At 43.9% G+C, this 25536-nt stretch overlaps 1 protein-coding gene across 2 annotated transcripts in view; it reads left to right on the plus strand.

The window, feature by feature from the left end:
• dag1 (dystroglycan 1) overlaps positions 1 to 25536 on the plus strand; it is a 60326-nt gene that overhangs the window by 14757 nt on the left and 20033 nt on the right. Inside the window, exons 1-2 of one of the 2 annotated variants that reach the window (XM_056273493.1) lie at positions 7742 to 7827; positions 15671 to 16496. In XM_056273493.1, coding sequence (XP_056129468.1) covers positions 15918 to 16496 — 579 coding nt within the window. In that variant the 5' untranslated portion in view covers positions 7742 to 7827; positions 15671 to 15917. Of the gene's footprint in view, positions 1 to 7741; positions 7828 to 15670; positions 16497 to 25536 lie in introns of those variants that run through there. The other variant, XM_056273492.1, reaches the window with a different exon arrangement.

A 25536-nucleotide genomic window follows, 5' to 3' on the forward strand; every position in this document is an offset into this window, starting at 1 on the left:
CAAATGTGCCATGTTGCTCTATGCATGTACTATGTTGCTATTGTTGGCTCGCGCAGGTGCAAGGTAAGCTTGGTTAAGGTTAGGGTTAGATTGAGGTTGCAGTTAGAACAAATTGGGTTTCCGGTACGGATCGGGTAGTGACAATTATGTTGCACACATACTTGTCAGCTACCGTTTATATTAAGTACTTCCAAACTGTTTGACTGAGAACTGACTGACTGAATGACTGGCTGCTTTATTCTCTGTCTCTCTGTCGCATTATTGACAGGCATACTCTGCAGTATTTGATTTGACAAAGGATAGCATTTTTTTACCACAGCTAAATGAGGTTAATTACATGTACGACATGGTGATATAGGCCTGTCAAAGTGTGTTCGGAGAAAGGTTACCCCGATTTATAAAACACCTGGCTCCATGTTGAAGAATCCACAACAACAGGAGAGACTATAAACCTTACTGCCCCAATACTTTACTGATGTTGATGTTACGTTTCCTTAATGACAGAAAAAAAGAGCCATTGCTGCTTTTTTGCACGGTGTGTGTTTCATGTTGGATTTGCAGTGACATCTTTCCAAAATTAATTTCTATCAAAACCTTAAGTAACATTCTGAGCTAGCAAAGAGGTGGAGTTATAAAACCCGATGATGTGCTTCAGCTGATGGGGGTTATTAAACCTCACATACTGACAGACAATGTTGAAGTCTGAATAACTGTGACATGATATATTTGGCAGGTGGGGGGGGGGTTCTTTACCTCAGTGAAAAATCCTGGCCATGGTACTGTTAAAACCCCGCCAGTAAGTTGGAGCTCACATTGCTCAGTCCATAACCTGTGGCCTGCTATTATTATAGAGATAAAGAATGGGGCCTTGGAGCTGGGCTCTGCCATGTCTGTGGAGCAAACGAAGGAGGAAGCTGTATGAAAGGAGGGAGAGAGATGTGGCGGCTTAGGTTTTCGACTCGATGAATAAATGACCTAACTGCTTGCCTGACTGACAGGATGAATGACTGGCTTACTTGCTGACTGAATGACAACCTGAAGATCTGACTGACCACCTGACTGGCTGAGTGAATATGTTTCCTGACTGTGTAAATCATGGGCTGGCTGGCTGAGTAAGGCGCTTACTGGCTGGCTAAATGTTTGGCCAGCTGACAAACTTGTTCACTGAATGACTGTCCAACAAGAAACCTGTTTATTGTCTCAATGAAAATTGCCTTTTGTCTGAATGGGGAGCAGGGGGGGACTGACTAAAAGACTGACAACAGGTGACCAGGGCACTAGCTTACTGGCCAGTTTGAGGGCTGATTGTTCACATTATAGTAAGAGGGACTGAATGGCTTTATGACTCCCTGCCTCTCTCACTGTCTTCCCGACTAACATTTGGTTTAGCTTGCCGGCTGGTTTTCTAACCTAAATACACAGAATAATTGGTTGACTTACAGGCTGGCTGACTGACTACCTTTCTTTGTTTGTGTCCCCTGAACCAGGTTATTGTCTGACTTGCTGACTGGCTGCTTTGCTGCCTGGTTGTGTATTTATATCTGGGCGGTGTACGCCAGATAGGACAGACAGGGAGATGAAAATTGATGACCTGCATTGCTGGGGGATGGGAGGAGATGGCTATCACTGCTTCTTTTTCACACACCTACACAGGCACAGACATGCACATTTACTCACACACACGCGCACGCACGCGCACGCGCACACACACACACACACACACGCCATAGCATTGCGGTCATTGCAGTATCCAGGTCACTGCAGTGTGTGGAGAAACGAACTATGTTATCAGAACTACCTGCACACAGCTGACCTAGATTGGTCCTGTTTATCTCAGAGGTGGGGACGAAAGATGTTTCTACGCCGTGGGTTTAAATGGAGCTTGCTATGGCCAAAACAGAGGTGTATAAATCAGACTATGGAATATGAGGAAAAACACCACCTGATCTAACAAAATGATTGAAAATGTGAAGAAGTACAATGTGGATTACTATCAGTCAACTCCCAGTTATGGTTTTGAGAATAGAATCATCCTCTTTAAATAGCCAATGATTGATTTCAAGTTAGATTGGCTCTTCTTCTTTCTTTTTCTCGCTCAAAATGGCCAAACAGCATTCTAGGTTGACACCTTTTAAAAAAAAAAAATTATTTATAGCATTTAATGGATGATGAAGTGTGTTTAGGACACCATCCCAATACTTTTTCTCAGTGAATGTATTTAATTCTAAATATAGCCGCCACCAAGACATTCACCCCTATCAAAGCTGTCAGAGAAGAGAAGAAGAGCGCATTGGGTGGGAATTGGAGGGCGCCTGGAAGGGGAAGAGCACAGAATGAAGCGCACCCTTGGATTAAAGGGCACAGATTAGCAACTCTGCCATGCCGCCTGAGGAGGTTAGAAGTTTAAGAGGGGTAAGGGTTACTATGTGTGTGTGTGAGAGAGAGAGAGAGAGAGAGAGAGAGAGAGAGAGAGAGAGAGAGAGAGAGAGAGAGAGAGAGAGAGAGAGAGAGAGAGAGAGAGGAGAGAGAGAGAGAGAGCATGTGTTTGTGTCCTTTGGTTGTCCAGCTGTCACTTGTGTCACACAAGCAACTGTCCCCAGCTGTCTGTCTAACACAGACACATAAACTCTCTCTCTCTCATGTATGCACACACACACACACACATGAATATATTTGCACACGGCCATCACCAACTGCCTGCAGCTGTCAGTGTGTCTCAAGTTTTAGCTGGTGGTCCCAGTAGAACTAAGGTCACACACACTCTCTCTCACACACACACACACGCACGCACGCACACACACAGTCACATATTTGCTTAAAAATGTGGAATCCTTATTTGTGAATGACACATCCTTGGGTGTATGTGTGTGACAGTATCTTCTGAATCTACATTATAGGTAGGTTGTGGCATGAACGAGAGAGAGAGAGCGAGAGAGACAGAGAGAGGGCGAGAGAGAGATGAATCACAAATATGGCATTCTAATTGGTAGGAAACATCATTACCCTTTCTACCTACACATTATTTATCGATAATTTTGTTTACCCCTCCTCTCTTCTCCTCATTCTGTGTTTCTCTGTCTATTCCAACATTCTCTCTTCCTCTCTCTAGGTGATTGTTAATTCTTTCATGTTTCATTTCTGCATTGGTTGCAATGTTATAATTAGCCTACTGAGATGCACAAAGCATCGTGGCACTTCCCCCCCTTATGAGCTGTTAGCCTCCACACACACACACACACACACACACACACACACACACACACGCACAAGCACAGACACACACACAAGTGCTTCCGAAAGCTTATGATGCCTGTAAGTGTGCTAGTGAAAGCGCTGATGCCTTGCTGTTCCAAGACACGTCTCTAATCAAAGTGGACATGCTTTTGGCTGTGTGTGCAAAAGAACTGCAATTCCCATGATCCCACCCTGCTGGTTTCATTTTTATTTTTACTTTGCCTTGAATTAAACTCTCTCTTCGAGGAACTTACAGCATCCCGGTCCTTGTGGGTCCCAATAAGGCTTTGTAAACGCTTTGCGCTGACAGAACAGAAGTGGTTTCACAATTTAGGAAAGAGAAACGTGCACGTCGATGTGAGCAGTATTTTCAGCTGGCTTGACGTCGGGCATCTCCTTTTATCTCAGACAAAAGTATGTTTTTATTCAGTGCCGTGTCACGGTTCAAGCAACTTTTCTTTTAACTTCTTCCTGTTTGGGTGTCACACTGTGTTGGTGGAGGATTATCCTTGGAGGTAATACGGTCTTGTTTTGAAAGTGGGATTATTTAATAGATGGATCTTGTTTTCAGAGATAATAAAATGGCTCCCCTCGCCGCAGGTTGGCGGTGTAACTTTATCTGGCTGATGTTGGGCTTGATCTCCCAGAGGAGGAGGCTTCCCATTGGGTTTTTCTGAGCCTTTGGCAGGTAAGGAGTGGCTGCCACACCCAGATGTCAGATCCTCGATTTGTGTGTCTGCACATCTGGAGGATGTGATGACCTCTAGAACGCCTCTTGTATTGGTTTCCCCAAGTCCTTACACGGCTTTTAGAAAGTCTGCATTTCATCATAACAACCTTTCTAACATACTTAGTGTTCATTTACCAGAGTTGGAATCCACTTTGTAAAACTTCCAAAATACCAAGTAATAAAACTGATTACTGATGGATGGATCGTCACTGGCTCGCACTGTTATTTTATTTTATTTTTTTTCAGTATCATAAGTTTTCCTACTCACGGGTGTCTGGTTAAAAGTCAAAATGTAAGGGCAGCCAGGTAGCATAGCAGTCTGTTTTGTTGCCTACCAACACGGGGATTGTCGGTTTGAATCCCGGTGTTAACTCCGGCTTGGTTGGTTGTCCCTACAGACACAATTGGCCTTGTCTGTGGGTGGGAAGCCAGATGTGGGTATGTGTCCTGGTTGATGCACTCATGCCTCCTCTGGTTGGTTGGGGCACCTGTTCGGGGGGGGGGGGGTGGAATAGCGTGACCCTCACACAAAGGTAATTTAAGCATCTCGTTTTTTTTCTTATTATTATTTATTCTGCTCAATTCAGGTACAATTTCTATCTTTTGTACAGTTTGACACCTTCATTGAAATTTACTGTATTTAATATAAGCCCCTAAAGGGCTGTATTTTCCAATCTAAAGTCTCGGTTTTCTTCTATAAATGCGCATCAGTCTGAGCTCCAGTGACCACCATAAACAGACTGGGTCGGAAAATGGTTGTTTCACCCCGGTCAGTGCGGTATCATTTTACCCCTAGTCTAGATGAAAGGACCATATCCATCTGAGCCCTAGATGGCGGCCCCACCCAGGTGTCTGGTATATGGTGATGTTTGGAGTGTCGTTCGTGTCCTTCTGTCCTGTGTTTCCACCCCAGTGGGTTTCCCAGACCCCTCTGCACTTTATAGGGCAGAATCACATCTGCTTCCACCAGTCTGCCATTCTTACACACACACACACACACACACACACGCACACACACACACACACACACACACACACACACACACACACACACACACACACACACACACACACACACACACACACACACACACACACACACACACACACAACACACAAACACACAGACGCAGGTCAATATGTGTCCATATCAAAGCTATCATAGTTGAGGAGTGGCCAGAAGTTGCCATTAAAAGTTGTTTTTTTTGTCAGCTGGGTTTATGGTTATTTTTCCGGCAACTCCTGTTTTCTCTGCAGGCGTTCCACATTTTCTGTTTTTCTCTCCTACATTCATGTTTGCTGTTCTTCACATGAAGCCCCGACACCCACTGTGCTGTGCAGCGGTGCACCGTGCCATTTTGATTTCTTATCTGTTGTGTTTTTGAAATGATCGGGTGCTTTGATTCCTGTTTACGCACCTCATGTGATCTTGAATAAGAATTTTACTCGCTAAAAGGGGAACGTTCATAAGACTGAGTTATTGGGAGAATGGTGTGGTCGTTCAATGAGTCTGCTCTTTTCCGTGCAGATTTATTTATTTATTCATGTTCTTCTCTTTTCTCTGCCCTCTCTCTTCTGCATCCTCTCTTCTGTTCTGCTGTCCTCGCGGCTCGCCTCTCAGCCCCTCCTCGTCCTCTTCCTCTTCACTGAACTTGGTTCATAATTCACCGAGTTGTTGGAGTGTTGCAGGCCTGGTTGGTTGACTGTTGGCATAACACACAGACCCTCTCCTCACCACCTTATGTTCACACATATGGCCAATCTGTGTGCCTCGGTTGACGACTAACAGTATGTCAAGTGCCAACGGGATGGTGGATTTTCTCTGGGATTGATTGCCTCTTCCTCACATTGCTAGATTGCAGTACCTTAGTCCAACTGTTATGGAATAGAATAGAATAGAATACTCTTTGATAGTCATTTTGTTCATACATACAAATTTAATCAACTCTCTGCATGTAATCCATCCTAGCCTTGCTCAGGGGCACAGACAGGAGTATTAACCATAATATGCATGTCCTTTTGATGGTGGGAGGAAACCGGAGCACCCGGAGGAAACCCACACAGACACGGGGAGAACATGCAAACTCCACACAGAAAGGACCTGGGATGGCCTGGGGTTTGAAACCAGGACCTCCTTGCTGTGAGGCAACAGCACTAACCACTTGGTCACCATGCCGCCCAGTACAGAACTGACTTAAAGCCCAAATGTACTGAGTTTAAATGATTCAAGATCTTCAGATATTTATGCTACTGCAGACCTGTGTACAATGTGTTCTTGTCGTTTGCCCAAATTACGCAGGGACAGGCTCCAGTCCACTGTGATGTGGAGAGGGAAGAGGCCTTTTTAATAATTTAAATGGAGCATTTGATAGACAAAGATTTGTTGGAGTTTGCAAGGCCTCTCAGCGTTTAGCTTGTTTCTGGAACAGTTCACTTATTTCATATGATACAAATTGCAAGGCCTAGGGCCAGCGTTCATAAAAGTCGGCAGTAACATTGCGGCATGCAGAAATCTGCAACGTGGTTTTCTGAGCTCACTCAAACAACACAGTGGCAGTGGTTTCCGCTGAGGAGACTCTACTGCGGCATTGGCAAGTGAACCCTTTCTCCCCCTAGTGTCACATGTTGTCACTTTTGCCAAAATATGAATAGTGGATGTGTAAGGTACTCTTCGATGTCTGTTTGAGGCATGGCGGCTTAGTGACAATTTCCATGCCTGTATGGGACGCACCGGTGTACCCACACCCTTAACCTGAACCTAACCACTACCTAACCTGTATGTCATTAATATTCCTGCAGTGCAAGGAGGGATTTTATGAACAACTCCCCCAGTATTTGACTATATTAGTATGGTATCATCGACTATCATGTGGGTACATCGTATCGCCATATAACACCATCGCTGTTCTATACATTATTTTACTCCCACTGTTTATTTATTTATTTTGCAAAATTTTAGCCTACATGTGTATGCAGACACCAAGAACATCAGGGAACATAAGCATTTGGGTTCAACTAATCACACACACACACACACACACACACACACAAACATAAACACACAAAGAAGTATGCTGGCTCCCTGACAGCTTAAAGCATAATCTTACTTTCCTGTTCCTGTCACACTGGATGAGTCGGCTAAATAACCACATGTTTAAGGTCATTCTGCAGTTTTCAAACCTTATTGTAATGTTGACTCCTGCTTAACAGCTGTTTTTTTAAATATAACCTGCACTCTCATTTTGACGGGGGGGGGGGGCGTCACTGTTGCTCTGAATACATGTAGGCTATAAAAACCTTCTCAGATATTCAATTAACTTGACAAGAATAGTATTTTTCCCCCCATATTAGTGTTATGAATTATTATGTGTTTTGTTCATGCATGTGGGTGTATGCCCACACTGAAGTGTATGCACACAATAGATACTTTTGTCCACACATGATGGTGCTGTCCCGCCTGTCTGCCAAGGCCCTCCCTCAGCTGAGAATGTCATCTTCTTACCCCCCCCCCCGTAGCCATCTATCCATCCCTATCCCTTTCTCTTTATGTCTGCCTGTCTTCCCTTCTAATGCCACTCGCGTCCTGCCAGTGCCAATAATAGAACCATCAGCTGTGACTTTGGGGATTGGAAGGTGACAAAAGGAGGAGAAGAGGAAGCGAGTGGGGGGGGGGGACAAGCGGAGACAGGAGTTAGAGGGAGGAAAGGTGAACTTAAGTCGTTCGCCAGTGGTTTGCCCCTGATGAGACATATTTCTCTCTGATGGGCTGGCGGCACAGGGCGTTCCATTGCATCTTCACGCCACGCAGTTGAGTTTCTTCGCCCTTACTGGCAGCTGACTGCAATCTCAGGGCAGTCGTAAAAGTAAGTGTTATTGTCTATTTTTAGAGCCGCCAGCGGCATTACGAGATAACCTCACAGCCATATGCAAAGACACTATGCAATTTACAGGTGCAAAGGAAACTGCCCAACAACTGGGTAACATAAACTAAGATGTATATATTGTTTATATTTTCAGTAGGATTTTAGTTGCTCTGTGGTCACATATCGGCAGAGTCCCCACTCTCATTGCACTTGCTTGCAAGCTACAGTAAGTGGCTAAACTAAGACCGTGGTGTCATTCTATAGTCCTCCCTAACTTGGACCCTAAGGTTTTATGCTACAGTCACCTCTTCCTTCCTTTGCCCTCTCAGACACGCAGTGGCTGTTTAGGGTGTAAGGCTACACAGTCTCATCTCTTTTTTGCACTATGTTAGGTGCCAAGTTGCATTCTGGGATGTCAGACCTCTTGCCAGGTCAGCATTCTGTTGCGTAAATGCACAGCCCCTAATGGTTATGCATGTACTCGCCTTATTTGGTCAAAAAATGTTAGACATGCAACTCTTAAGCTCTACTTAATTCAAAAGTTTTATTGCACTTTTAGTATATTATTCTGTCTGATGCTTAGTAGCATTACTATCCATTCCACATTTTACTACTCTGAGGCTAGATTTTTTTTTTTGTGTGACCCCCCCTTTTTTTTTCCCTCCCCAATTGTACTTGGCCAATTACCCTATTTTCCAAGCCATCCAAGTCTCTGCTCCACCTCCTCTGCTGATCCGGGGAGGGCTGCAGACTACCACATGCCTCCCCCGATACATGTGGAGCCGCCAGCCGCTTCTTTTCACCTGACAGTGAGGAGTTTCACCAGGAGGACGTAGCGTGTGGTAGGACACTATTCCCCCCAGTTCCCCCTCCCTTCTGAACGGGGGCCCCGACCGACCAGAGGGAGGCGCTAGTGAAGCAACCAGGACACATAACCATCTGGCTTCCCACTTGCAGACACGGCCAATTGTGTCTGTAGGGATGCCCGGCCAAGCCGGAGGCAACACGGGGATCTGAACCGGTGATCCCCGTGTTGGTAGACAACAGAATAGACCTCTACGCTACCCGGATGCCCTATGATTTTTTTTATTTTTTATTTTTTTTAAGCCGCTGACCTCCACTTACTGTTAAAGGAAAATATTGTTGTTGGTTTTTTTTTAATCCAGACCTCGTTAAGATGTACAACACTGCTGTTGTCGTTAGTAATGCACAGACAGAAACCACACCGATCACTTCAGTATTAAGAGACAAACTGCTGTGCTTCAATACAATCTAGTGGAGCAAACTTTTAACCTTAAAAAATAAAAACCTGGAAAAAGCCTTAAAAAGCCTATCATTTCAGACGGCTCTCTGTTGTAATCTCAGTATCGCGGTTAGAGAGGTTTAATGTCTCGGGTCACAGCCCTGGCTTTGCCGGATGCTGCATCGGTGTCAAGAGCGGGATGGCATGGACAGCCATTTGACAGCTGTATCTGCAATGAAGGAGAGAAAGCTGAGTGTGCGGGCAAGTCACGTTTTTTCAAGCGAACTGCATTCATAAATTGTCTCTGTGTGAGTGTGTTTTGTCTGCTCGCGGATAGATGAGAGTGCACCCTGCTCAGGCCTGCTAACAGAGATAGCTTTGGTGGGGTTACAATGGGCATTGTTTATCAATTTGTGCCAAACTTAATTGCCCGCCAAATGTAAATATGATTTGCTGCTATCACACTTTCAACCATGTAGGCTGTTTGAAAAGGGAAATGAAAAAGCTTTCTAAAAAAGAAGCGGAGAAAAGAGATGGTGATATTGGAAACTGCAGTATAGTGAAAGCATATCTCTTTGTTTCCTTTCATGGGGATGAAATAAGGACTTTTCTAGAAATTGTCCGGTTGTGTTTACCTTACTTACCCTCTCCCTCCCTCTCTTTTTCCCCGTCCTTTCCTGATGCTAAAGTGACAAGTATATATCATTCCCTTGCGTCACACCCTGTGGCTTTAGCTGCAGGGGAGTTCCCACTGACGCTCAGCCACACTGCCTGTGCAGATCTGTCAATGCATCTTCCCTATATTTTGACCACAGAGGCTTCACCAAAGAGAGGGGGAAAAAGGGAGGGCAGCAATAGCTTACCACTGGCAACTGTGCTGGGGACGTAACAGAAGGGTGGAGGGTGAAACTGGAAAACTAGATGGTTTTACATTTTATGCCTTATACCTCCCACACTCCCTGCCTTCCAGGCTTTGCCTGTCCTCCCCAGATGTCCCCAGCCACCCCCGCCCCCACCAGCCCACCGCCAAGCAAAATTTTCTCTGCACTGCTCTCCTGCCCAGTTTCTTTACCCGCATCCACCCTCTTCTCTCCTTCCTAAACTCCTGTTCATCCTATCAGACACACACGCAAGCGCACACACACACACGCAAGCGCACACACACGCAAGCGCACACACACACACACCCCTCCCCTCCTTGCGATCAGTAAGTGTGAGGTTGAAGTCTGGTGTCAGGTCAGATGTTTATTTATAAAGCCGTGCTTGCATACTGTTTTTACTGTTTTATATACTTTTTACAAACCGTTGGTAGTATATATTTGATACATTTCTCTTCAAAACAGTGTAACGGATATTGACACAACATTGGTGTGCTTAATTACACCAAACTGACACGTCGTTATTCATTCTTGAACACAACGCTGCTATCGGGAGCTACTGTGGTGCTTTTAGAAGATTCATTTTGGTCGGGGGTTCACTCAGTCTTTTGTGGACTGAAGGAGGTCCATAGTTCACAAGATAATGCAACCCGTCTAAATACACGGGTATTTTAAAGGGTATATGTATTAATGTCTTGAGGGTTTTTTGTGTTTTTATTGTTTTAAATTTTCAAAAGAAAAATAATTTTTCATGAAAATCATCTAACAGGTATGTAGCTTTGAGCAACATGTGCTATCATGCTATGTATTTCACCTAAACCCCGGGTTAATATGGTTTGTTGAGACTGTCTCATTACATAGGCCAACCCCAACAGTGCATAAATGAAATAATTGCATTTGTTTTCTGTAGGTTTCCAAACCGCCACGTTGACACTTAAAATGTCATCGTAATTGACATCACAAGAGTAAAACAATTAATTCTACTTTTTTTTTTTAAAAAAAGGGTAGAAACCAGAGTCCTTAAATGACAAATGAATTCACTTCATTATTTATTCATTCTTTATCATAGATGGCATATGGGACCTGGGGTAAAGCCAGCACATTTAGATCAGTGTGCCATCGACCTATTTTTTGGTGTTGTGCACTGAATTAAAGAAAACAAACAGCCAAAAAATGTGGGATAGATTCTTGTGTTTTGCACATAAATCCCCAAAGTTTTGTTTAAAAGTGGTGCTGACATGCGAGCCCACTTGGAGATTCTCAGTAAGCACATCTTAACACCAGTCTGCTGTTACTAAACCTTTGTTTTCTCCCCCCGTGTTGCCTCATATTGGTCTTAGCAACACTGCCACGCTGATTTTAGAAAAATACATTTAACCTTGGGGGCATTTTCTTCCCCACTTCATCAACCTGTTTAAAAATCCCCTTGAAAAACAGGGCAGTGGAATATGAGACTGAATTTGTAATGCAGAAAATCACAACGTGAAGCACAACAAACTAGGGAAGTCGCTTGGATATGAAACGCCATCACATCCTGCTGGCGCACCGTGCTTTCTAGTTGCGGGATTGCCGAATGTGTTCTTCAGTTGCGATTAAGTGTAGTTGTTTTTGTATTTTCCAACAATGGGTCCAGTTATGATAATGCGGACAAACATTTCATCAGCACCATCATGAAAACATCCTCTGTGCTGGTTAAATCTTTCAGTGCCGTGGGAGGCTGAGGAATGTTCCAGAACATTTATTGTGTTCTGTTCAAGTGACTCACTGTGACTGCCGACCAATAGAGAGAAAAGAGGATGGGACGTCTTTAGTGCCCACTTTGAACAAAGGTGTCGCCATGGTGCCCGCAGAACTAGTTCCAGTCCTGTCGCCAACAATCTGTGACAGACCTTGGGTGTGCAAACACACACATGCATGCACACACACACCCACGCACACACACGCGCACTCACCAAACCAAAACACACACACACAGGCAGGCGTACTCACCCAATACATTTACACAGATCCACACACAAGGCCTCACAAATTCGCCATAGTTTCCTCAGACTAAATTTTAATCTTTCAGCCATGGGCAATGTAGTGAACTCCCTCAGTTTGGCCAACACCCCCCCCCACACACACACACACACAAAGCTGTTCTCCATAGAGAAGGTAGGGCTGCCCGAGCCACGTCAGGCGCCACGTCAGGCATCAGTACGAGCATCTCTGAATAGGTCTTTTGATGTTGTCCAGCCTATCAGGAGGCATGTTGCAGGGGCCAGCGGAGCCCGAGGTTATGTTTGTCTGACTGGAAAGCAGAGGTTTCTCTCCTTCCTCTCCGTCTTCCTCTTTCCATTACTTTTTCGTTCTGTCTTTGATTTTCCCTTCATTCCAGTTATCAGTATAAACACAGAACACATTTGTGTCTGGTATGGGCAACAATACTCTATTATCCCCTTTCAGTGGGATTGTACTGGGATGAAATATAGATATTGTCATATTATGTTACATCATTTTGTTGTTTAGATTACTGATGATGAGAATGTATCACTTAAAATGTCTTACAAAATGCGGTCTGGTTTTTGTTTTTTGGCTTGATGTTATACTTCACTCTACGCAACAGTTCAGTGAGATGAATCTGTTGGATTTTTAAACGTGGTATTTTTGCATGTTAGCAGATATTGTTGTGTATAATTTGCCATGATTATCATAATATGTTCCACATCGCGCTGCACTTGTTTGTACATCTGCTCTTCTACATTCCTCTTTCCAACCTTTCTTCTGCGTGTTGACATGCAGTCAATAATCTGATTGAGGTGAGTAATCCAATTAAGGTGATAGTGTGATTAAGGTGACTACACGTGTTTGTGATAAAGCAATCTCTTCAGTAATCTGAGTTTACAAGACTCGCTGGATTGTAGAATTATGATAAGACCCGACTTCCGACATTGTGTCAGAGACTTTTTCGAAAATGTCTTCTTTTTTTCCACCTGTTTAGGAATTTCAGGATATTAAGCTCCTTCATCGTGTTGTGCGTGAAGGTTGATTGTTTCTGTCTCTCTCCAGAGATGTGGTGTACTACTGCTTGCCATGTTGTCGTTTATCTATCGTTTCCACATCAGATGCTAGCAGCGGGGATAGTTTTTGGGGTGCATGTGCACAACCAGTTTGCTGAAAGAACTCAGATTAAAGTGTGTAACATGCACAGTAAATTGAACGTTAGACAAAAATTCTAGCTCTTAATCACATTATGTTCGCATCGATTTAGACCTTAATTTGATTTGGATAGTTTGATTACGGTGTTTACGTGGCAGTTGCAGTAATAAAATTATTGCTATAATCTGTTTAAAAAAATTTTTTTAACTTGCATGTAACCATACTCAATACCTTACTATTTTCCTCAATCTCTCTCTCTCTCTCTCTTTCTACCCCCTCTCCCTTTACCAACCACCTCCACTTATTCTGAAGGACCATCCCCTCCTTTTGCACAACCGTTTCCTCTCATCTTGATCAAAGGTGTGGTGGTGGTGGTGGTGGTGGGTGTTGGGGAGTTTGATGGCAAGGTAATGACAGCTTTCTGTTGTGCTCCTAGAAGAAAAATCCTCCGCTCAAAGTCTTTCTCTCCTTCCCTCTCACTCTCTTGCCCATCTTTTCCTGTGTGTGTGCGTGCATGTGTGTGTGTGTGTGGGTGTGTGTGTGTTTGTGCGTTTGTCTGTTTTCCACTCTTCTGTGTCGACAGTGGTTCTTTATCTAACGCCATAGACAGCTCAGCAAGCCCTTTCATAGCGACACTCCCTCGCTATCGTCGCGGCTATTGTCACATGCTGAATAGACTGATGGTGTTTTCGATGGGCGGGTGGTGGTGGTGGGGTTTGATGTTGGCCTGGAAGGTTTTGAAGATTTGAGGGAAGGAGTAGTGTGCCTGCAGCCCCAGGAGAGAGGGGGGGAAAGGAGCAAAAAAAAAATGCCCTTGAAGGTTTGGGAGAAGGGAAAGATGTGGGAGGTAGACGGAGAGAGAGAAAGGACAGCAGAAGGACAGTCAAAACAACTCGTAAGCGACAAAAAAAGACAGGGATAGGCACTGAGGGAAGAAAGACTGGATTAAGGGAAATATACAGACTGACATAGCAACAGTCAAATAGGAATAAGGGGTAAAGAGAGACGGGAGGAACGTTGCCCCCTGGCTAGACAGCTAAAGGTAGTCTACATGAAAGTCATGTAGTTTATTTCTGGCAGCCATCTTGGACTAGATTCAAGCGGGTAAGGTACAAGTTTGCATGCCTCTCCAAATTCCAAAAGTTTGAATGAAAAGCAGAGGTAACTTCACATTTTCAGCTGGGACTTTGACAAGATTTATTTTCAAGGCTTTACTGAATGAAAATAATTTTGAAAAAAAAAACAGCCTTGACCAGTGCTTGCATGTTTTAGACAATGAAAGCTAGTACAAAATACGTCATGCCCCTCTGAGGTGAGAAAGACAAGTATATTCCGGGTCAAACTTTCTCTGTACTTGCTGAAGTTGAATGTGTTGATGAAGGGATGTGGTTGTGATTATCAACAATAGTTTGTCCACTGCTGAGGACAGCAGGGGCGAGGCTTTTCAGTCACTTGAAACAAACTGGTGAGGCCTGCTGTCGTTGTTGCAAAGGAATTCCCCGACTGCCTTCCCTCTTTCTCTCTCCTCCTTTACTGTCACTGGAGACTAATGAAGCAGATGGTGGATTTTTTCTTTTCTTTCTTTCTTTCTTTCTTTCTTTCTTTCTTTCTTTCTTTCTTTGTCAATGGGAAAAAGTTTATGGTGGATTTCTTTTTTTCACCAATTTATCTAAAGCATAGCACTCAAGAGGAATCACTTGTAGGTGCACATACACACACACACACACACACACACACACACACACACACACACACACACACACACACACACATGCACACACACATATACAAACACACCCATATACAAACACACACACCTACTCTGATTCACACATGAAATCATGCTCGCCTTTTGTCTCTTCTTCCTTCCACCCCCAAACACACACCTACACACACACACTCAGTTTGACCCTTCTGATAAAAGAAAAGGCATGCAATCATTAAGTGTTCCAAGAAAGCTTTGACTGGCTTGCCATTGTGGGCTAATCCAGTGTCCCACAGTATATCCCCTTCACTTTGTCTCTCTCATTCTCTCTCTCTCTCTCTCTCTCTCTCTCTCTCTCTCTCTCTCTCTCTCTCTCTCTCTCTCTCTCTCTCTCTCTCTCTCTCTCTCTCTCTCTCTCTCTCTATTGCAGCTAATGAATAACAAGGGCAATTAACAAAAATAATCTGTGCCATTTTGCATCTTAGGGTGAAACATGAGATCTTGTGAGAGAATGAGAGAGAGAGGGGTAGAAAGTGAGGCTGACAGAAACAGTGAAAGGGGAAGCGAAATGAGAAGGGAGTCAAAACTGTGCAAGGGCTAATCAGATTACTCTGCTGCATTGATGATGGATTTTTATCGACAATGAGATTTGTTAGCCGACAATCGCTTTACGCAGGCTAAACTTATCAAGGAGATTGACTTTTCATTCAGTCAGGGGGTTGGGGTTGAGTTGAAGTGTTGACGTGAGTCTGTATCGAGTGGTAAGAACTTGTACTTTTTTTCTTGTCTTGTATACAAACAACTGCCTAATGATACCTTCTGTCTCTCTCCCTCTCCTTCTGCCTCTCGCTCTCTGTCTCTCTCACTGCTCCCTTGCAGATCTCAAAGGCTCCTTGCACAATTGGACTCCTAAACCTTTAAGGAGTGAGCACAAAAGACCCAAGGGGAAGAGGAAGAATAAAGCTGTGGCTGAAGAAAGGAAAGAAGCAAAGAAAAAAGAAGACAAAAGCGGGGGAGGTGGAAAGGGAGGCGGTGGGATTCTTGCAGACGGCTTTGGACAGAGCGGAAGGCAATAGAAAAGGCAGAGAAAGAGAGGAACCCATCAAGGAGGGATTTGCCCCATCTGATGGGGGTGCATGCTCCCCCTAACATACACATACACACACACAGTCACACACATACGCTCCACCCCTCAATTCCCCTCAGTTCTGACATCCTTTATTTCTGCGCAAGTGACAGTCCCACAAAGGGGAAAAGAATGCAAAATAAACTGAGCTCTGGAGTTCTTGGAGTGAGATGGGGGCACAATTTGAGACTACCCAGGACTAGAGCCTTGGTTCTGGGCTTGCTGCTGGCTCTGGCTGTTGTGGGCTGGCTACCCCTGCCAGCTCATGCTGAGATGGAGATGGAGGTGTTGGGCGAGCTGATTATGATGGAGGGAGGTGGAGAAAGAGAGAGAGGAAGAACAGGAGGAGAACTGGAGGCTTCCATGCATTCCTCGCTCCTCCAGAACTTCCAGGAGGTGACTGCAGGTATACGGGCAATGGAGGAGGATGTAGCTGTGGCAGTCGAAGGGACAGTAGAGACTCAGCAGACTGCCGCTGCGACCACAGCCTTCCCAGATTCCTCAGCGGTGGTGGGCCGGGCCTTCCAGATGAAAGTGCCAAACAAGATGGAGGATAGTTACCTAGGCAACATCATCAAGGTAAGTCAGGCTCTATCTTTCTCAATGTCTATCTATCCATCTTTTTTGTGCAGACTTACAAAAAGTAATGCTTACACCACAGCACAGTCACAAACAACAAAAAGGGTTTTATTTAACATATAGTGTACTGTCAGTGACATAATCAAAGAGCAATTTAATAGAGGCAGAGGAACATCGGGGACACCGGGGTTATGGCCCAGCTTCTTCAGTCTAAACGAGTGGGTTGACTCCAAATGAACTCAAAGGACAATCAAAAATGAGCCATTTTCCTAAGAAATGTGTCACCGAAATTGTGCACATGCCTGCTATTGCTCATAACCGATCCCAAGGCGACACATATTTGAGGCAGTTCTGAGGAATATGCCCTATTTAATTGCGCAGTATTTTCCACGATGGCCAATTTTCTATAATAAATGTGGCCTCATATCCGCATCGGAAGCTTAAGTGCCATTCTCTAACCTCCATCTTTTCTCTCCATCATTGTGCACTGTCATTCCTCCCTCTCTCGCTTCAATCTTCCCTCTCTTCCCAATCTTCCCTCAGCCCTCTCTTCCTCTGTCCTTTCCTCACTCTGTATTTCGGTCATTTCTTTTCCTATTCCTCCATCTTCCACCCTTCTCTCCCATCACCATTCATCAAGTTCTCCATCTCCCGCTCACCCTTTCTCTCATTCTTTCTCTCTCTCATCATCTCCCTCACCTCTAGCCAGTCCATCCCCCTCCCTAATTACGTTCAGTATTTTACATGCTCCTCTTTTTAAGACTTTCAATTCATTCATGTGTATCTCTCTCTCTCTCTCTCTCTCTCTCTCTCTCTCTCTCTCTCTCTCTCTCTCTCTCTCTCTCTCTCTCTCTCTCTCTCTCTATATATATATATATATATCTGTCTGTGTCGCTCTCTGTCTTAGTTTGCCTTGCGCCATGTTATTACACGTTATTATTATTTTTTTTGCCCGTCATCTATCTTCCTAAAATAGCTTGGACTTTCAATATGATATCCCTCACTTCCTCTTTTCTCTCTCGTCTCCATGTCTGTATATAGTCGTTGTGTGATAACTGTACCACCACCACCACTATAGATTGTTTCTCTGCCTACCACACCATTTTAAGTGAGTTTGAAAAAAAAATTACGTAAAGGGAATCAGTAGAGGGCATGTGCATGGGTGTGGTGAAGTGACAGAAGGCAAAATTAATTTAGCATTGAGCAAAGATCCAAATCCTCCGTATGACTCACTGGGGATTTCAACCTCTGTGGAAAGCGGTCAGCCAAATGAAGTATTTCACATTTCAGTCATTCCCTCATATGAGTTCAGTTATCAAGGTTATGACCAGGATTGTTGTAACTCACCATGGTCAAACCACGGACACCAGTTCACTCTCTACAAGCCTGTTTCAGGGAATTTTTGCTCCTTTTGTCTCATGTGGCCTCATTCCTCATGGTTTTGCTACTGAAATTGTCCACTCAGCTCCTTTTCTTGCACTCTCTGCTCCTTCTTCCTCACTTTCCTCCTCTCTCAGTTCTATTTTCTTTCATATTCAATCCCTCTGTCTTGACTCAGGCTTTTAAAATCCCATCACTTGTTCTCCTCCGCCTCCCTCCCAGTCTCCTCTTCTTCTTTCCTCCAACCTCCTCTCCTCCCAGTGGTCGGCCTTCCAGTACCACACCCCATGTTTCCATCCCCTCACCCTCCCCTTACTCATTCTCTTTTCTCACCTCCCATCTAGTCATCCCTTTTTCAGTACTAACCTGCACATCTTCTCACTTCTCCTGCTCCCCTCTTTTCTTGCTCTCCCTCCCTCCATCTTGATCCAGTCTTTTATCTGGTGTCCGTTATTCCGTCCTCTTCCCCTCCATCCTCATTCAGCTTTTCATATTGTATCCCTTATTCTCTCTCCTGACACACCTTCCCTCTTTGCCCCCCTCAAATCTTCCATTCCTTTTAAATCTTATCTGGCATGCTTTCCCTCCCTGTTTTCCTGCTCCCCCTCTCCTTCCCTCAATTCATCCATCTGTTCCTCCTTTGATCCCCCCCACCCCCACCCTCTCTCTCTCTCTCTCATTGTATCAGATATCAACATGATTCTCCAGTGGTAACCATCATGAATACATGTTCTTACTGTAAGTGGCCTTGTTAATACAAATTATACTTTGGTTCAAAACACTATATCTAATTTGAAGTAGATAAAAAGCTTCCAAATGTTTAAAATAATAAGCTAGATCAAAGCATTTTATCGCAGTGGTTAGCGCGGTCGCCTCAAAGCAAGAAGGTCCTGGGTTCGAGCCCCGGGGTAGTCCAACCTTGGGGGTCATCCCGGGTTGTCCTCTGTGCGGAGTTTGCATGTTCTCCCCGTGTGTGCGTGGGTTTCCTCCCACAGTCCAAAGACATGTAGGGCAGGTGAATCGGCCATACGAAATTGTCCCTAGGGGTGTGTGTGTGTGTGTGTGTGGGCCCTGTGATGGACTGGCGGCCTGTCTAGTGTGTCTTCCCACCTGCCACCGTGTGACTGGGTAGGTTCCAGCATCCCGCAAGCCCGGTTGGGATAAGCGGCTTGGATAATGGATGGCTGGAAAGTAAATTATGCTTTAAAATGAACACTGCCACTTTACTGAATACTGTATGTCTTGGTGGTGTTAGAGCCCAGACATATTGACAGTGTATTGACTTTCACAGCACAGGACAGACAGATAGGAACCTAGACGCTACAACATTTTTGAGCAAATTTTGTCAATTTCAAGTGTTATTTAAAGAGCAGGATTAAGTTTTCAGGATTAATCATTAATTTTATCAAAATAAATCTATTTGTTAAGAAGCTGTTGTCTTTTTATACAACTTCTGAAGTTTTTTTTTTTTAATTGTCTCGTGGATAACTGAACAGGTCCAGTTGCCGAACCACATTTGGCCTGAGCAGGACAACAAAAAGTGTGTGTGTGTGTGTGTTGTTTTGGGGGAATTGAGAGAAATGTGACGTGATGTACGTTTTATGCATATGTTGTTACGAGATTCAGCGGGTCAGAATTGAGGTTTTTTCTCAGCTTACAGAGACGTAAATAATTTTATAGAAGTAATGTTGTAAAACTAAGCCCTCGTTCAATGAGCCCGTTGTCTTTTCCAGCTCCTCTTTTCTGCCTTTTCCTTACCTCTCCTAGCACCTCTTCTCTTTTCATCTCCTCTCTCTGGCATCTTCCTGTCTTGTGTGCTATTTTGACTCCTTCCTCCTCCTCTGCTATGGTGCATGTGTGAAACATGCTAACTGTTTGAAATTAACACACCCAGCAGTTTCAGCAAAACCCCAAGGGTGTCTAACACAGATGCATGCACACAGGCATATGTATTTGTGTGTCTGTGCACATGTACACACACACACACACACACACACACAGAATCCTACATTCACAGCATCATCTCTGCCCTGACTGTCAATAACAGCCCCTATCCATCCACGTAGAAACACATCAACATATGGACACGCCCACACAAACATTAATACGGCATAATAGAAAAACAAAATCTCTGAAATGACGGCTTCACGGGCAAGAATGCAAAAACATCCAGCACTTGGCTTTCCTCCTACTCCTCTCTGTCCTTGTCTGCCCTCCTCTCCCTTGTTGCCTTTTTTCCCTGTTTCTGATCTTTTTTGTTTTATCCTGGCCTTTTTCAGCTTCTATTTCTCGCCGTCTCTTTAGCCCAGCGTTTAATTTTGAAATTCACTTTCTTCCAGAAACAAGTGGAAAAATATTTTTGCTTTTTTTTTTTTCTGCAACGCAAATCAGATTGTTTCAAGAATTTCCATCGAGCATTTGCCACTAGTTCACTAGTAGGGGAGCGATCTGCACAATTTCAAACTATTTTTTTGTTGCGTTAATGATATATCCAGACTGCTAAATTGCATTTCAAGCAAACTGAACATTTTCATTCCATTTTCAGAATTTCGGACTTGTTTTACAGGAAACAAGATTGAGACTGGAAACAAGCGCTACCTGTTGATAGTGATACCTAATGATGTGCTACGATGGACATTTCTTTCTTTGCTCCTCCCCCAACCCCCCTTTGCCGCATCTCCTTTTCGATGTGCAGCCTTTTCTTTCTTTCCCCCTTTGCCCCTTCACAACATGCTCTCTCCTTCTCCTCCTCCCCTTCCTCCAAACATCTTTCTTTTCATCTTCCCTTGCCTTACTTACTCCCATGGGCGTAAAGCTGTTCTTCCTAAATCCCCCCCCACCTGATTATATCTGTCACGCCCTGGGCTAGGGGCGCCTTAAGAGAGCCAACAGGAACTGACAGGCTGAGCAAAGGAATGAAAACGGCGAGAGAAAGAGCGAGGCGGACAGAGATAGACAGAAAGAGACAGACAGAAAGACAGAGAGAGAGAAGAAGGCAGAGAAAGAGAGAGAAGGTGGGAAGATGTAGCGTGATGAGAGCAAGAAAAGCATTGGAGAAGGCAAGAGATGAAGTGATGGAGAGGATCACAGAAAGGTGAATCATTTCGTCTGGACACAATGTTTAGCTTACCTGGATTACTGAGCATGCATAAAGACATGATGGAGAGGATGAGAGTGGGAGGGAAGGGGGGCTGGAGACAGAGACAACATGGGAGGGTGATGGCAGGAGCTGGGAGGCTGTAGAGTGGCCATGTGACTGGAGTCGCTGTCCCGTACCGGGAAGGTCACCTTGTTTGTCCTCCATGTATTTGTGTCCTGTATCCCAAAACACAGCTCCAACGGGCTCGCTCATTGTAAATCACTCTGATCGACTAAGACTTGCTGAAAATATTTTCCTTTTTTTTTTCCCCAACCCATATTACTTTCAACATCAACACCTTCTCTGAAAAGCTGGCTTTCCCCCCCATTATAAACACTGCTAGCCCAGTTTCTTCCTCTCTCTATCGCTCTACCTGCTCCCTTTCTTCTTTCCTCTCCCTTGCCCTCTCTTCTTTGGGAAGCTCCTCTTAAAGTATTTGGAAGGTCAGGGTCAAGGTTACAAAGCAAAAGGCCGAATCAATTGTATTGTCTTCGGCATTGCTCACATACAAATGGCCTTTTCTTACAAAAATCTACCAGAGTTTGAGAGGTTGCTTTGTGACAGTCCACCCATTCACCTTTTTCCTGGAACGTCTTATCCCAGAGATGAATATAATACTGTGTAAGCTGTCCTCCCTCTTTTATCCCACTGTGTGGGATAAAAGAGGGAGGACAGCTGGGGTCAGAACCACTTCGCTTAGACAGCCTTGGATGGTTTCCAATCCAAATTAAAGACAGCAAAAATAATTGATAGATGGATCAAAAGACAAGTAAATGGGTGGTAAAGATAAATAATAAATGGTACACAAAAAATGCATTGATAATATATTGGCGATGAATGCACTGTTTGTTTTTTTTGGAACAAAATTGAACAGTTGCAGTCTCACAGTTTCAGCCAAACAGTTTCTCATTTAAGTGTTGGAAAGAGAGAAAAAAATACATTATGCAAAGTTTGACTCTAAAATTAGCACACTATGAGAGTAGTTGCAATACACTTCAGTGTCTTTCTGCTTTCAGCGTGGCTTGAGAATGTCTTCCCGTGAAAAGAAATGAGCAATGAAACAAACCAAAAGCATTGGAGCTGGTTATGAATCTGAAAAGAAAGCCTTTTTTGGATGTTTCCACTCATGGGTCAACAGGGAAGCTACGGCACAGCAATAATTCACCATCGCCTGTGGTGATCTCAGTTAAAGGGTGGTACCTTTGAGACAGCAGCATCTGTGTGCAGTTGCTGTTTGGGATGAAAGTTACTCACTGGTGGGTATAATGTGTAGTGTTATTAATGAAAGTGGCCGACAGGAATGCATCTCTGGCCAACAGATGAGTTCTCTCCATAGCCTCATTACCAAAATCACCAGTGTAATTAGCTGATTTGCTGACGGTCTGGCTGGCTGGCACACCGACCCTTTTCTTCTCGTCTTCTTTCTTCTTGCCTTTCTATCATTTGTTACAGGAAATAAGAGACACATGCTGCAAAATTCTTTTGTTTTGTAGTTCTCAGAAAAAAAACTAAAAATAAAAAAAAGCTAATTTGTCCTGCAATGCAGGGATAGTGTGTGTGGCTGTGTGCACCTATTTGTGGGACTCAAGCGACTTAGCGAAAATGTGTGTGTGTATGTGTGTGTGTGTGTGTGTGTGCATGTGCACAAATGTCGATGTACATATTTAAGATTATATACATTATACTATACATTATTAAGATTTAAATGTACTGTCAGTGTGTATCAATATTTTTGTGTTGCATGCATTGTGAATAGTGTGAACAAAACGGATATTTCTGGAGAAATTTTGAAGATGCCTGCTTTTTGGTGCCCTCATAGTTCGAAAAGTACAAGTCGTACCGAGAAGATGTGTTGTAACGAGCAACACAAGGCTTCAGTGAAGACACTGATATATTATGTGTGCTTACTGTTTACAGTATAGGAGCTGCCACAGTTTAAAAACTGCCACCATCTCTTTTTGACAAAGACTTCAGAGCTTAGTTTAACATGGCAGTCTATGGGAGTTTTGGTCAGCACTCTCGGTGCTTAGAGGGGAGTTATTCACAAACCGTAAGTCATATCAAAATTAGAGTCACACTGGATGAGAGAGGACAAAGTCCCTACATTTTGATATATAAATTGTCACTGATGGTTGGAAATTGTGGGGAATAAAATAGGTTAGAAGCTTTTTTTTTTTTTGGTAAAATGTTCAGGGATGGCAGTTAGAGTGTGGGTCATGTGACACACTCTTAACCGGCCTAAAAAAGCATGAAACTTAAACTGATTTCACAAAAACCATACTAGATACAACATATTGATTTATCTCAACAACGTCTTGAGACTTGTGACCCTGTTTAAAGTTTAAACCATGTTTCTACATTAACATTACTACATTTTTGCAGTTTTTTTGTGATTTCTGTGATGGCCAGAAGACTCGGTCAGAGCATCTCTGAAATGGCTAGGCTTGCTGGGTCAAGTCAAGTCAATTTTATTTGTATAGCCCGATATCACAAATTTGCTTCAGTGGGCTCAACAGCAACGCGACATCCTGTCCTTAGACCCTATTATCAGATAAGGGTGCTCCCTGTCAGCAATGGTGAGGACCTACTGATAGTGGTCCAAGGAGGGACAAACCATAAACTGGTGACAGGGTGTTGGGTTCCAAAGGCTCACAAAATGCGCAAGGGCAATGAAGGCTATCCCGTCTGGTTCGAAACGACAGAAGGTCTACTGTGGAACAAGTCACAGAAACTTTTTTATGGTTACAGGAGGAATGTGTCACAACACAGCGCATCACACCCTTCTGCATATGGGGCTGCATAGCTGCAGACTGGCCAAAGTGCCCATGATGACCTCTGTCCACCATCAAAAGTGCCTACAATGGGAACGCGAGCATCAGAACTGGACCTTAGGGCAGTGGAAGAAGGTCGCCTGGTCTGTTTTCTTTTAAATCACGTGGATGGCCTTGTAGCACCAGGATGCACAAAGGGAGGACGACAAGCCAGTGGAGGGAGTGTGGTGCTCTGGGCAATGTTCTGCTGGGAAACCCTGGCTCCATTCATGTGGATGTCAATTTGACACGTGCCATCTACCTAAACATTGTGGCAGACCAGGTACACTGCTTCATGGCAATGGTATTCCCTGATGGCAGTGGCCTTCTTCAGCAAGATAATGCGTGCTGCCACACTGCAGACAGTGATCGGGAATGGTTTGAGGCAGTGCTTAATTTGTAAATTAAGAGGTCCTGGAACACAGAGAGTGTGCTGTTGCGGCGGGTCAGGGGGAAAGTAAAAGACACAGAACACATGAAAAAAATCCATAGTGCTTGGAGCACATTGGACAATGCCTAGGTACTAGCTGTTAAAACTAAACACCTGTCATCACAAACAAAGCATTATTTATATTTACATTTATTAATCAGAGCATTCACAATAATCACTCAACATTAGAAGAGGGGAGTAGAAATGGTTTGCATCTCTCACTCTCTCTCTCTCTCTCTCTCTCTCTCTCTCTCTCGTTCTCTCTCTCATTGACTGTCCCTTCACTTCCTTGTCATTTCCCTTCTGTCTGTAGCTTGCTACAATTGGGGAAAATGAAATTAGGTCCATAAGTTCTACTTACAACCACATAACTCAAGCAGGCTAAGAAACCAAACTAAGTGCCGTGTTCTGTCTGTCTGTCTTTCTATCGATCTCCTCCACTCCATTTCAGTACTATCGACAGCGACATTATCGCCACCCTGTTAATCCACCGAAAAAAACGTTGGCTTGCTTAGAGTCTGACTGACCTGATTTGAAGAGGTTCAACAAATCTGATTGTCTCTTTTTGACATTTTACCAGTTTCTTCCTTGTTGCTGAGGGTGTCCTAATTAAAATCACAATAACATTAGCTCACATGACATGCACAAAACTAACGCTTCAGACATCACTGACTGACCTGATGTGACTTTTTTTTAATCAAATAGGCAAACAAGCGATTTACGAGTAACTTAAATGGTAAATAAAAGAGTAACAGAACAGACAATATTAAATATTACACAACATTTATTTACAGAATTTGATAGTGCCAAAGGAGGTGCTTGATCCAATCAAATAGGTGCCAGTACCAATCTGAGAGGTCCCTGTAATGGAAAAATACAAACTTATACAGGTTCTGCTGTAACCTTGGTACTGAGACAAATGTAGTGGAAAGGTACAGAGCCACTTGTTTCTAGTTAGACATCACATACTGCTCACATATCTTGCCTACGACTTATGTTTTGCTTACAAGTGACCCTTCCGCTGCTGTCGGCTCATCCTTTGTGCTGAGACAGTGGCTGCTTTCTCCACGTTTACCTTGGTAACTGCTATTTCTTTAGTCTAAAAGTCCTTTTTTCATCACAAGAAGGATGGCTGGTATGTGGCCTTCGCATGGCAGAAGGGGAAGGAGCTTGCACCTGCAGATGGAGGGGACTGCTCCCTTTGTCTGGTGTCAGCAGAAAACCACATTCCATCCTGATATGCAAATTGTTTGTCTGACCCTATGAAAAAAAAATCATGTA

This window comes from Lampris incognitus, chromosome 2 (assembly GCF_029633865.1).
Source record: "Lampris incognitus isolate fLamInc1 chromosome 2, fLamInc1.hap2, whole genome shotgun sequence".
Classification (NCBI taxonomy): domain Eukaryota; kingdom Metazoa; phylum Chordata; class Actinopteri; order Lampriformes; family Lampridae; genus Lampris; species Lampris incognitus.